General features: G+C 43.0%; 1 protein-coding gene across 1 annotated transcript in view; it reads right to left on the bottom strand.

Annotated features, from left to right (window-relative positions):
- susd6 (sushi domain containing 6) overlaps window positions 1-13,609 on the bottom strand; it is a 45,389-nt gene that overhangs the window by 3,750 nt on the left and 28,030 nt on the right. Inside the window, exons 3-6 of the mRNA XM_034700181.1 lie at window positions 3,901-4,095; window positions 3,220-3,414; window positions 2,959-3,097; window positions 966-1,438 (exon numbers count right to left, since the gene is read on the bottom strand). Of these exons, the coding sequence (XP_034556072.1) occupies window positions 966-1,438; window positions 2,959-3,097; window positions 3,220-3,414; window positions 3,901-4,095 (1,002 nt within the window). The remainder of the gene's footprint in view (window positions 1-965; window positions 1,439-2,958; window positions 3,098-3,219; window positions 3,415-3,900; window positions 4,096-13,609) is intronic.

The raw sequence follows: 13,609 nt of genomic DNA, 5'->3' as shown, positions 1-13,609 counted from the left end.
TGCCCTTTTTTTGTTTATTTTTTAAAGGTCTGTAACAATGATTTATTGGTTTACTGTTTCATCCCTTTATTCTGTTTAATTTGTGTTTATTCTAGTTAACCCATTGCTTTTTATTCTGTTTTTGCATTGTTAGAATTTTCTACACTTCTCTGTCTGTTAGAGGTTTATTCCTTCATCCTCCTGAACTCTGCCATGCTTTGTTTCTTTTACTTGTTTTTAAAGCTCTTAGCAGCCTTGCTCCTTCATACATCACTGATCTCCTGTCATTCTATATTCCAACCCGATCACTGAGGTCTTCGAATGCTTCCCTTTTAAATGTTCCTCGTGTATCTCACAGAAGCACCGGCCAGAGAGCTTTCTGTTTTTACACCCCTAAGCTGTGGAACTCTCTGCCTCTGGACATCAAAACGGCGAGCTCTCTGGGTGTTTTTAAAAGTAAATTTAAGACTTACCTTTTTAATTTAGCTTTTAATTTGCAGTCATTTATTTTTCACCCTGGACTGCATTATTATTTTAATTATTTTAATTATTATTTTGATCATTATTATTTTAATCTTACATATTTATTTTTCTATGTATTTATTGTATTCATCTGATCTTGTTAACGCTACCTTATTTTTAACTTTCCTTTCCACTATTACTTATTTTATTAATTTTACTGTATTGATTTTATTTTATTTTATTTTTACGTATTTTATTTATAATTTATAATTTTACCATTGCTGTTGTTTTCTGTCTCTGTTATTCTGTGAAGCACTTTGGGCTGCATGTTTATATGTATGAAAGGTGCTATATGAATAAAGTTGAGTTGAGTTGTTTGTCAAATAAATCAATCAATCTTTATTTATATACCACCAAATCACAACAAATCACTTTGTAAACATTTGTTTTTAAAGGTGTTACATATAAAGAAGTTATTATTATTATTATTTTATTATTATGTATGGGATTGTGTTTTCTCTTACCATCAGAAAACTCATCTGCAGAGGTGACAGAGAGCAGACTGTGCTGGTCGCTGCTCTCAGAGTCTCTACGAAGAGGTAGGGGGCCTGCGCATGCACCCCCAGGGTGCTCTCTAGCCCATGACGATGAAGAAGAAGAAGAGGAGGGGGCCTGGTGAACCAGCACCGTCTCTGCGTGACGGCGGGAGGAGAAGGACGATGATGAGGACGTGGATGGGAGACAGAAGTCTAAGTCTCTGTGGTGGCGGCTTCTGCTGGGGCCTTGGCCTCCTGTGGCTCCCTGAGGAAGACCTTCAGAAAGCACGATGGGGACTCTGGACTCTGGAGGGGCAGCGGGAGGTGGTGGTGAAGGAGGAGGACCTGAGGCCCCACAGGGTCCACCGCTTCCATATACAGCCTCCTCGTAGGAGGGCAGTGTCACCTGGACGCCCTCCACCATGATGGAGCTGGACTGGCCTGAGACTCCCTGCTCCCTCCTGATGGAGCGAGAGACAGAAACAGAGTGATATTGACAAAGTGATTCAGAACTGTAGGATCAGGTTTCGTGTGGTTATACAGTCATATGTGCAGCGTGCCGCAGCAGAACCTCTGAGAGACGGTGATTAGCCTTGACTGTACCCTTTATAGCAGGCTACACTAAGCCCTCAGACCTGCCACGCAATCAACAAGAGTGCCAATGAGCATGAGATTAAATCATTGAGGCCTTTTAGCACAGAGTCACAGCACAGGCAGCGAGCACCTCACTTTCTAACTTTTACTTTCGATTCTCTGGAATCAAGATAACTTGTAAGACGAGTTGGTGGCTGTCGCTCTGCTGATGTGTACAACTTGATAACTAAACTAGTTCAACCACAACCAGATATGAGGTGTGTGCAGGGGAGAGATTAATCACAGACTCTGTCATGTCACTTGGTGGCAAACAGGGAGGTGGTTTTACAGCACAGAGTAAAAAAAGGGCAGCATTCCTTCAAAACAAGCAGAACAAAAGCTCTCAAGAGTTTCTGCCAGCTGTAGTTTGTATAAGAAACAAAGGGCTTATGTAAAATTCCTTCTCAACATGATCACCCTCTGAAGTGAAGCGGAGAAGAAAGAAAACGCACAGAGAACAACTCAGATGCACAACAATCTTTATGACAACAAGTACAGGCTGATGTGGTCTCCATGTCTGTGATAATACTGTGCCGGACAGTTTTATTTTTAAGCCATGTGAGGAAGTGACAGCTTCCCCTGGAACAACTTTACAATGCAGCCTTTTCAGAGAGGCAGTGGAAGAAATTCAGAGGATCTGAGATATTGTGCAGGCAGGATTCCTACACAGTTCTTCCCTCAGTCTCACTGGAAACACATTTCTATATTAAACTTTGTCCGGCTTTAAACGTTTGAGTTGCATGCAGTAACTGCGGCTGAAAGCTTTGCACACTTTAAAAAGAAAAACATCGCTTATCTTTATCAAAAAATAACCCTCAACGTTACGTGATCTCTTCCTCTGCTCTCAGGTAATCTTATAAAACTTTGAAGCCATTTTCCGTTGCTGTGAACTAGCAGCTCAATTTCCTCTTCCTCTCTTTGAGTTAGCTGCTGATGGGCTGAGCACGGTGCAGACACAACTCTCCTGCGATGACCGTACATTCTTTAGAGAAGTTTGATTTGCATGCAACCAAAACAGAACTTCTAATCTTATCACAGATTAACTGAAAAATAAAGGGCCACCATACACCAGGTTCGTCAGCATTACATCCACTGGTGATCAGTCATCATACATACATAAATAAAAGCCTCACTTCCTTTCAACGTGTGTGTGTGTGTGTCACTGGAAAAGGCTCCATCCTCCTGCGACCTCTAATGGAATAAGTGTGCGGTGTAGTTAATGGTTGGATGGATGTGTTGATGTGTGTGTGATTGCGTGTGTGTGTGTGTGTGTGTGTGTGTGTGTGTGTGTGTGTGTGTGTGTGTGTGTGTGTGTGTGTGTGTGTGTGTGTGTGTGTGTGTGTCTTACCTGCTGTGATGGAAGGATTTAAGTTTAGGCTGTACAAGAACAAACAGCACCACTAAAAGCAGGATGAGAGCCACAGAGCTGGCGGTGGATGCCACGATAGACAGAGCTGGTATACCCAGCGGAGAGCTCGGCTCCTTGTCTGAAGGACACAAAGAAGGAGGCAGAAAAAGGAAGAGAAAATGTTATTCACAGAGTTTGATTTCCATAAACCTGCATGAGGTTGAGTATTAAATAAAGGTAGCATCAGCTGTGGTGTCGGACCTTGCGTGAGTCGGCAGCTGATCTGCATGGGACCGTCCCACTCGCCGTTCTGGCAGGTGAGGAACTTGTAGTCTCCCTTCAGAGCGAAGCCCTCGTCACAGAAGTACTCGATGACGGTCTTCTGGGTGAGACGATGGCAAGGAGACGGGTGACAGCGGTAGCCCCCGTTCTCTGGTTCAGTAGGGGGGGAACAAACTGTGGAGAGAAGACTGATTTTAAAAACTGTTCTTGTTGTAAACAGGAGAATGAATGAGTACCTGTGGTCAGGTTTTAAAAAGCTCATACTGTGGGTGAAACTTTCCACTGTTGGTTTTTACAGAACGAGCCTCATAATTGGTCTCATGATGCTGTGTGATGCTGAACTAATGCTGTGTTTCAGTTTGATGTGGTAGTGCTAACGCTCAATCTCAGAAGTTTATAACGCTTGCTTTTGAAGAAGCTGGAAAGAAATAAGAAAACAGATCTTCCCAGGAGCCTGACTGGGAAATGGATTCAGCTACAAAAAGTGATGAAAGCTAATCATCGTAGTCTTAATGGGTTTTTCTAAATGCTGGTTTTATGAATATGAAAAACAGAACATAATGTCATTTAAATGTGATGAGAACAAACAGGGGAGAGAAAACCTGTTTACTGATATCATGTTCTTCTGTGCTTTGTTGTGTGTTTTTGAACGTTGCTCACCGCTGCTTCTGACACAGCCCGGAGGCTGATGGGACCAGGCTCCAGAGCTAGTACAAATGATGCTCGTGGGTCCATCTGCAGTGTAGCCCGGCTCACAGCCATAAGTCAGCAGGGTGCCTGGGGGAAACGAGCCCCGGTTGGCTTCGGTCTGGTTCACCAGGTCTCCGTGCTGCACGCCGGGTGGCCTCGCACAACCTTCAGACACAGAGACAAGTGAAGAGAATAAGAATTAGTTGGCTGCCTTTGGGCTTTGCTTCCTGAAAAGGGCGAAAGTAAGATATAAAGCTTCTCCTTGGGCCCCAGGCGCGACTTATGATCAGTTTCTGCTTATGTAAGAATCTACCGGCAGCCAAACTGGCATCCTGAACCATATTTTAAAAATAGAAGGTGAAAACTTTCTTATAAGGAAAGTAAGAGTTCAGAGTTTCTGTAGATGGATTATGAAGCCGTTTAATTTCAATTTATGCAAGCATTAAAAGTCTGCTGGGGAAACGGGAACAATCTGTTTCACATGCGGCTGAACCTCTGCAGCAACATTATGTCAAATAAACAAAGTATTTACAACAAATAATGGAGCCTTTATGGCTCAATCACAGGACTCCACTCTGCTATTTGTAATACTTTCCCCGTGATTGTTAAGTTTGAGCATTACATTAATGTGCTGTTGCTGCAATATTGTGCTGTTCTGTCATTACGCTGACATTAACTGCCGGCTGGCTTCCTCTGCAGGCAGCTGCCACTGGGTCAAACAACTTTTCACATGGAGACTCTGTCAGGCTGACAGGTTGAGCTGATAATTAAAGCTCAGAGGTATTGTTACTTGAAACTAGGCTGCTTTTTTACACAAGCAAGGGTAGAGTGTGTATCAACATGATAAGTGTTGTTTGAGACAACCACACTGTGCGGCACAGGGAATATCTGAAGTGCTCACAGTGGATTAAAATATCCAGAGGAGCTTCTTATAGATCTAATTTCTCTTGATTATCTGTCTACATCCCACGCCAGTGTTTGGTCTCACGTCCAGTGATGACACACTTAAGGGAGGCTCATTTAATTGTCTCTAATGACAGACTTGAAACTCTAAGCCAGCCAATAAGGACAGGGTGAGGCCGAGACCTGATGTTAATTGTGCTTTGATCCACCTTTCTATGCTCGGTCTATGATGCTGCAGTGTCACGCCAGCTCCTCGAGTCTGCTCCGTCGCAGTACGAGGGTTAATTATCTCAAGTTGTGCTTCACTCCCACAGCTCTGAGAACTGTGGACTCAAACTCACAGACGTTCATGTTTAAATAGACACAGATTCGGAGCTGCGAACTGGCAAGAGTGGATGATATAAATCCAGGAGGTCTGACAAACACCGCAGCACCTGTGTAAACGCAGACGTGACAGCAGGAGGCGGGCTTTATTTTGACTGCGATTGAGCGTTGGCCCGCGGAAAACCACAGATACAGACATACCAACTTTATTATCACTGATCTGGCTCATCTGTGAAGTTGTTATGCAAGAATGTCAGGCTTGGCTTCGGTGGAAATGATTCCAACACAATAAACACTAAGCTAAAACCCATCTGGGCCATGAAATATCATTTAATCTGTTGTAGTAAGAGACGATTCTCAGGGTTTTTATCCATACATCTTATCTGTTTGAGTCATTATATGGAATTATTTAAAGCGCAGTGATATTCTCAGTAACAAGACTAAGTACTTTATAACACCCCCACAAAGAGCACATTAATAATGCCATCATCAAAACTAATGACCACATGGCTCATTATTTAATCCGTGGTGTTTGAGTATTTATAAAACATATTAGCCATGCTCTATTGCAGGGTCTTATCACCCGCTTGACACAAACAGACACACACCAACACTGCAAACAGCCACTTTGTCTCGCCTGTGTGTGTGTGTGTGTGTGTGTGTGTGTTTAGAGATTGAAAGAGAGACTATTTCCACAGCAGCGCTCCTAACATCCTCTAATCTCCGGGGAGAAATGTCGCTCTAAGCTGGCAGCACAAGATTAAATGCAAACACTCAAATGTGCGAGCGCCTACTCACCCAAACACACACACACAGACACACACACACACACACACACACACAAACAAAGTCAACACCAACAAACAAAGACACTCCCAAGACTAAGTCGTGTGATACCAAAGGGTGTGTTATTGAATCCAGCTGGGGACAGATTTCTGGCGTGTGTGCTCATGAAGTGTGAACACTGCTCACTGCTCCTGATGCTTCTTCACCTAATTGGTTACAAAACATCTGGCTGGAGGTGTGACGATGAGAATTAGCCAGCTGGCACTTTTAATGAAATGTGGATATGTATGTGTTGTTCTTATAAAGAAATGACATGAAAATGAAAGACTTAATTATGGCGACAGTGGTCTGAAGTCTGGTTCAAACTCCACATTGCTCCATAACAGGACCCTTTGTGTCAAAGCAGATCACATAATGAATAATCTGCAGATTATAGTCTCGGTTAAAGGCTTTATCCTGTGGTCACAAAGACGTGAAATGCACAGACGCCAAGGTGAAGGTGAATGTTGGGTCAGCTGCAAGATGATGAAGTAAACAGAAGTGAAAAGGGGAAGCTGGAGCTGCACAGTGAGATCAATTTGTGCTTTAAAAAATGACTCAAACGACCAAAATGATGACGTCAAGATTACCAGACTAATTTCAGTGGAATTTCATTGCGTGAGTTACCACAGTTGTTAAAACCAGGATGCAACACTCTTGCAAAACTGAGCGTCATCTCAAGACTCTCTACAAACAGAGCAGGTCTAGACTGTACTCTATGTTATGTTATTAACAAAGACCCAACATCAAGACAGGATAAGATCCAGTCCCATCTTACAGACACGACTCAGTCTGATCTCATCTTAATCCACCATGAGCAGAGCACTTTGCAGCATTTAGAAAGTTACAGTGGCAAAGGCTTCCTTTAACAGGCAGAAACCTTGAGCAAGACCAGACTCATGTTAGACAGACATCTGCTGAGACCGAGTTGGGCTCAGAATGAGGGATAGAGGAGAATGAGAGAGAGAGAGATGTTAGTGGTGAGATGGATAGCGGTAGTTGTAGTAGGTGAAGTTGGGTATGTCCACAGCAGCAAGCCGTCTACGGCAGCAACTCAGAGGAACCTACGAGACAAGGGAGCTCAGGGACTCCAGAAAGGTCTGTGATTAGTAACTTTAATGGGCAGAGATAGGCAGACAAGGGAGAGAGGGGAAAGACAGGACTCTCATCTTAATCCACCATGAGCAGAGCACTTTGCAGTGTTTAGCGGCAAGGACAAACTTCCTTTAACAGGCAGAAACCTCCAGCAGGACCAGACTCATGTGATATGTAGAAAGTAACATATGCAGGGATCCTAATCCAGCCATGATGAAAAGTTGGTCTTAATACTGCAAACCCAAGCTCACGGTTTGTGTTCTCACCCCTTCTTCTTCGCCGACATGCAGAAACACTATCTGCACAAACACACATTTCAGGATGCCATTTGACACCGTGACCCAAGCAGTTGTTTGGCCGGTTGCTTCAGGCCGGCTAAAGGCTCTCTGAGGGGGTGATGGTGCTAATGGAGGTGGTAAAGGTGATGAATTGATGACCCTGGGCTGGAAGGCAGCAGGGGACAAAAAAGGCCTGAGGGGGCAGTTTAGGAAAATGGCCTCAACCCGGCAGTTACTGTGATGGTCTTTTGTGGTGCACAAAGCCATCAATACAGCTGCTGGAGACAGGTTCTTTCTTTGTTGGGGTTTTCTCGAAATACAATCAAGTACATGTTTAAGTTCTTGTTCTTATTTTTTTACATCAAAAGGCAGACAGCTGTACTTTATGTCCTGTGTATTTCAGTAACAAAAGCTTGTTGTGAACAGAAGTCTGACCAGAAGAACCGAATGTCCTCCTCTGTATTTATTTTCGGCCCTAAATAAATACAGAAGAGTGACATGCGGAAGAAGTCCGGGTCAAGTGGGAAGCATAAACAACATAATCTGTCTTAAAGCCAAAGAAAGACTAGGTCCAAACCAGTAGTGAGTTGTTCTAACTACACAATGGGACAAGCTGTTTTTTCCTTGTAGCTTCAAACAAAGCCAGCGTTGTTGTTGATAAATCTACAAGGAGCTGCATTGCATTAGCGTGGGGTCAGTCTATAAAGTGCAAAGAAATGGTTACAGTGTGAGGCTTAACCCGGCCGAGGGGTTAATTCTGGAGGAGAGATCCAGTCACAGAGGTCACTGCAGAGAGGTCAGACTGGATGAGCCGTGAAGCCAGGGAAACGTCTGTTTTATACTCGTGGTTCTTACAGAGCTGCAACAAACCCGGGATGTCATGGCAGGGAAGGCTTCATATCAATTAGCTTGACTAGAAAACCAAGAAAAATTCCAAGGCTTTGGAGCTGTTAAAGCACCTTTATTTTATTTCATTGCATGATCATGTTGAACTTATAAAAACACTTCTATGCATTACACATTTCTATGCGTCTATGGCTTGATGCAGAAACACGTAGAAATGTGTTTTTAAGGTCAACATGACCATGCCATGAAAATAAAGGCGCTTTAATCCTTCAAAAGAATTTGTCTCGGAATTTTTCCTTTTTTTCTAACGCTGCATGTATCGAACCAAAGGGCATCTCCAACGTACAACCTACTTTGGGTCCAGGAAGTGCTCCTTCCTCCAGTTTTTGTTTCAACTGACTCAACTATTCACTAAGTAAGCTGTGAGAACAATATCATGTGGAAGAGTCCATGTGCCAACCTAACGCTATTAATAATTGAATTGTATTCACTGAAAAAAAAGATGGTGTCCTTTTCACACCCAGCAGTAATAATCAATCAATTTTTATTTATGTAGCGCTGAATCACAACAAACGTATCTCAAGACTTTAATAGAGCTGGGGCCTCATGTACAAAGACTTGCATGTATTTCGTACTGACACATGACGTACGCCCAAATCCAGAAAATTACGTACGCACAAAAATATCCAGATGTATGAATCTGTGCGCAAGGATCAACAGCTGTAGAAACTTGCGTACGCCAGCCATGAAGTTGGCATGAGGCACCGCACATTTCCACGGTCATTACACTCTTGATACATCTGAACTTTGCCGTGAAAATAAGCATACGCCACGTTTTTGTGCGTACGCTCCCTATGTACATGAGGCCTCGACCATACTCTATGTTATATAATAAACAAAGACCCAACATCAAGACAGGATGAGATCCTGCCCCATCTTACAGACAGGACTCAGTCTGATCTGAAACTTCCTTTCATAGGCAGAAACCTCGAGCAGAACCAGACTCATGTTAGACAGCCATCTGCCTCGACAGAGTTAGGGTTGGAAAGAGGGATAGAGAAGATGAAGACAGAGAGAGAGATGATAGTGGTGAGACGGATAGTAGTAGTTGTAGCCGCTGGAGTCTGGCACATCCATTATAATAAGGTGTTGATACTTTTCATAGCTCTCAAAGGTCACCTTATCTAATCTACAGAAAAGATATAGCCAACATTTTAATTGTTTAAGAAGTATTCAAAGCGAAGACACCAACCATCTCTGGTTCTTCCTCCTTTAAAGTGACATTTCGCTGCTTTTCTCAGTCATATGTAATTTGTAGAAAATTTTTACCACCATGTGATTTAATATTTCCGCAATTCTGGTCCTCTTCCGAATGTTTTAAGGACCAGTATTAAATTGAAAGTTCGCTGATAACATAGAAATAATTGTTGGTTAAAGATCTTCGTGTTTTATATGTAAGAAGCAACTGTCAATGTGAGATTCAAATATAGTCGAGGTATTTTTAAAAGCGCACACACCTTACCCATAACAAAAAATCCACTGAGAGTAAAGCAGCTTTAAAATTCAAAGATTAAATATGGAAAGACAAAGAGATGTCAGAAAGTGGTTGTCAAACTTTGAAGAGAAAAGATTCTTCCCTTAAACTCACTCTCTCCCCTGGGATTATACTTGTCAAAGGAAGCCAGAGCCCACCATAAAAATATATAAATATATTCAACATCAAAAGCAAAATGCTCTGTTTTTGTAAATTACCAAGAAAGGTAAGTGTAGAGAGAGAAAAAAAAGAGAGAGAGCAATACTGTCAGGAAAAGGTATTCATCATTAGATAAATAAGCAGAGAGAGAGAGAGAGGATGGGGGAGGGGAGAAAGAGAAAGAAATGAAGGGAGCAAAAAAACATCAGCATCATAGAGCACTGTGGCTCTGAGCAATTACACGCCAAAAAGAGACATGTCGTGGCAGGTCGTCCGATAGTTCCGTGTGCGAGGGAGAGGCTCTGTGCTGCAACAATGGGAAGAGGAGGCAGCCGTCAGCCACAGTACATACCACACTGTGGGCTGGGCGAGCACAACTCAAGAGACTCTGTCAAAGGAAGGAACAAACACTGGTTCAGTATCCAGAGATGGGAGAGAGAGCTTCAGATATATAACCCCGCTGTCCCTCCCTTTTCCACCGTCGCCCTCTCAGCCAAGACGGAATATTGGCTTTGAAAACACACACAGAGGGGAAAAAAACTGATAAAAGTACTGAGCAATGCCAGAGTGGATGTCAGCACGCCATGTTTTGTGCTTATGAGGAAGGGAATGAGTCACAGTTTAACACAAGCTGTTCTCCCACCGGTCTGACGTTGAGAGTTTGCTCAAGAGAACTGTGTTTTTGAGGAACGGCTAAAACAATAATGACTAAAGCAGAATCACAAGTGGAGAGAGGGGGTGAGGAAACTTGCATGAATTACAAAACTGTCTACATGTAAAGACATATTGAGGATAATTCTTAGTTTGCTGAAGACATGAGCAGTGATTAAGCTCAGTTATTCAACATAAGGAGTTAAAGTGGTCATATGAAAAGGTTAAACTAGAAAAATCTTCTGGGCACACGACTGTAAGCTGATCAAGGGGCTTAATTGCTAAAGGTCGCAGCAACACTTGAAGTGAGTGGGAATACTGGGCCAGGACGGGGCACCCATGAGGCTGATCGCTAATCCCGACATCCGTCGCCTTAAGGCTGTGCCGGAGGAGACTCAGGCCGTAGGGGGCGTTAAAATCCCCTGCCTTGCTCTGAAGTGCCCGCCTGGCTGTGAATATCTCCCTTTCCCCCATCTGTTACAGACGGTGCTCGCCCGCTGAGAGGTGGAGGGGGGTGGATTGAGGATAACACTGGTGGTGGGAAGGGAAAAACAAGGGGTTTTAGCCGCCTTTGCCCAGGCAAATTAAAATTCTAATTATCCTCTATTACAAGCTGAGAGCGCTCTAAAGCAGATCAGATACTGATGACTTCTGCAGCCAGCTGTTTGGTCGCTCTACAGTACGAAACAATAGGCCATAAAAAGAGGGTGTGTTTTCCAGCGTGAGTGTTTGTCCGCTCAACTGTGTCAAGGAGCAGGGGGAATTTGTGTGTGTGAATGTATGCTAAAGGGGGGGGGTTGTGTGTTGGATTAAGCTAAAGACCAAACGGATGATGATGCTCTTCTCTGGTCTGGTAAATATGTTTTTGTTCATCTGTGGGCTCTTCCTCACATCCTCTGTTGTTGTTTTTGTTGATTTGCTGTCATTTTTTGGGCAGAGGGGGGTTTTTGTTTTATGCCTCGTTCCCACATCTCTCCTATTAATCTTTTTGATTTTTTGCCAAGCTGTTGTTATTCAAGTATTGTACAGGGCGGGCGAACACATAGTGGGGAAGTGCTGGGAAGACTGGGAGGGGACGCGACTGATGTCTGCCAAAAAGCAGTTACTGTAGCTGAATCAGGAAGACAGGAAACAGGAGAAGATTAGGACAACTTGTGAATATTGTACAACAAAGGTCACAGGGTATGGCACTCTGGGTTAGGGCTGGGCGATAATTCGATAACGATAATTATCATGATATAATTTTTATCAATATAACTATAGCAAATGATCGATAAAAAATTGGATATATTTACACCAAGAAGAACCTCTGGTCTAAAAATATGAGTCCAATGCAGAAGTGCTAAAAACTGCAGTTCAACAAGGATCTGCTTGAGGCTGGCTCCGGAAGTACCAGAAACCACATACACACCAATTCAAAAAAGCCGATCTTTACAGCAGAAATAAACATGTTTACAGCCTGGTACGAAAGACGAGTGTAGTCTGGATTGCTCATTTCTCGATCGGCACACACTGTACGGGGGGTGAATGTTTTTTCTAACACAGCAATTTCAAAGATATTGAGATTACGTGTCTTCCAATGAGAGGCACAGCTGACTTGATTGACAGGCGGGAACACTGTAGCTGTTGGCTAGGAGGCTCAAAGCCCGCCTCTTTACGTCACAATCACTCCACAGCAGCAATATGGCTCCCGCCGATGATTGGCCTCAAAACAGCGCTTCAGAAACAGAATAGTGACGTCACAGATACTACGTCCATATTTTATACAGTCTATGGTTTAAACCTGCAATTACACCCCCAACCACTGGAAAGGGAGGGGGCGCTAATGGCCCTGAAACGCTAGTTGCCACCCAACATTAGACAGAAGAAGAAGACGCCATTGAACAGCCAATCACGTTTCAGGGTGAGAGGTAGGCGGGATTAAAGACGTTTGGAACGGCATAGATGAGCGACAGTGACACTGAAGAAAACGTAAAACCTAGTACAACTAAACACTGAATCACCGTGATGCGTTCACTGCACTGTGGGAACAATATCAATCTGCCCATAACCCTTAGTAACTTTACAGGGGACTCAAAACAATACTCTAATAAACTGACACAGTATAAAATTTGATATATCTTTGTGGTAAATTTAAATACAATCATGCACATTGTTTAAAATGAAGCATTCAAGAAGCCTATCAGAGAACTAAATCCAGATACAAGCTAACAAACTGTCTTCAACTTTCAATCTACAGAAATTTGCCTATAAATTTAAATGAAGTAAAGATTTGATGTTTATCATGATAATTAGCAATATACTGATGTGAAAAATGTTATGATAACATATTTTTTCAGTATCGCCCAGCTCTACTCTGGGTGTGAAATCCTAAACCATGGGACCCCTAAATCTGAAGGTGACAAAACCCAAAGAGATTCAAACATCAGTAACATGACATGTGACACAAAATGACCCCTGCACATTCAATTAGCATGGATCAGCAGCCGCCTGAAACTATCTATGAATCATTCCACACGTCCGATCTCAGTTATTAATAAATGTCAGTAAAAGTGAAACTTGGTAACCTGATCTATGAACGAGCAGATAAAGACCAGTCATAGCAAAAGTACAAAATGTGACACAGTGTGTATTTGTGTTCAGATCAAGCTTCCTGCACCCACTTTCATTCTTTCACACATTTGCTGAAAGCTCATCTGAGATGTTAATATGAGACACTTCACACAGTATGCAGTGACACAACTCTGGGTGGGTGACACGGCGGGACCGTAACATGGGACGCTTGATGTCCGGGCGAGTGATACTACCCGGGTCATGTTTTATTGCGAGCAGGTGAAAAGTCGTCATGCTGTAACACTGTCTCTCTCTCTCTCACACACACACACACACACTCTAATTAATTTCTGCTTTCACATTACTATTACAGCTGGGTGCAGACTGAAAGAGAGCTACAGCAGATTTTTTTCAACAAGGGGGAAAGGTTATGGAGGACAAAGAAGTGAAAAATGATCATAAAAGCGGACTTCTATTACTGTAGGGCAGAAAGAATGCAGATCAAAGCTGA

This window comes from Notolabrus celidotus, chromosome 13 (genome assembly GCF_009762535.1).
Source record: "Notolabrus celidotus isolate fNotCel1 chromosome 13, fNotCel1.pri, whole genome shotgun sequence".
Classification (NCBI taxonomy): domain Eukaryota; kingdom Metazoa; phylum Chordata; class Actinopteri; order Labriformes; family Labridae; genus Notolabrus; species Notolabrus celidotus.
Note: the sequence above shows the minus strand (reverse complement) of the source record. Positions and strands in the feature narration are given on the sequence as shown.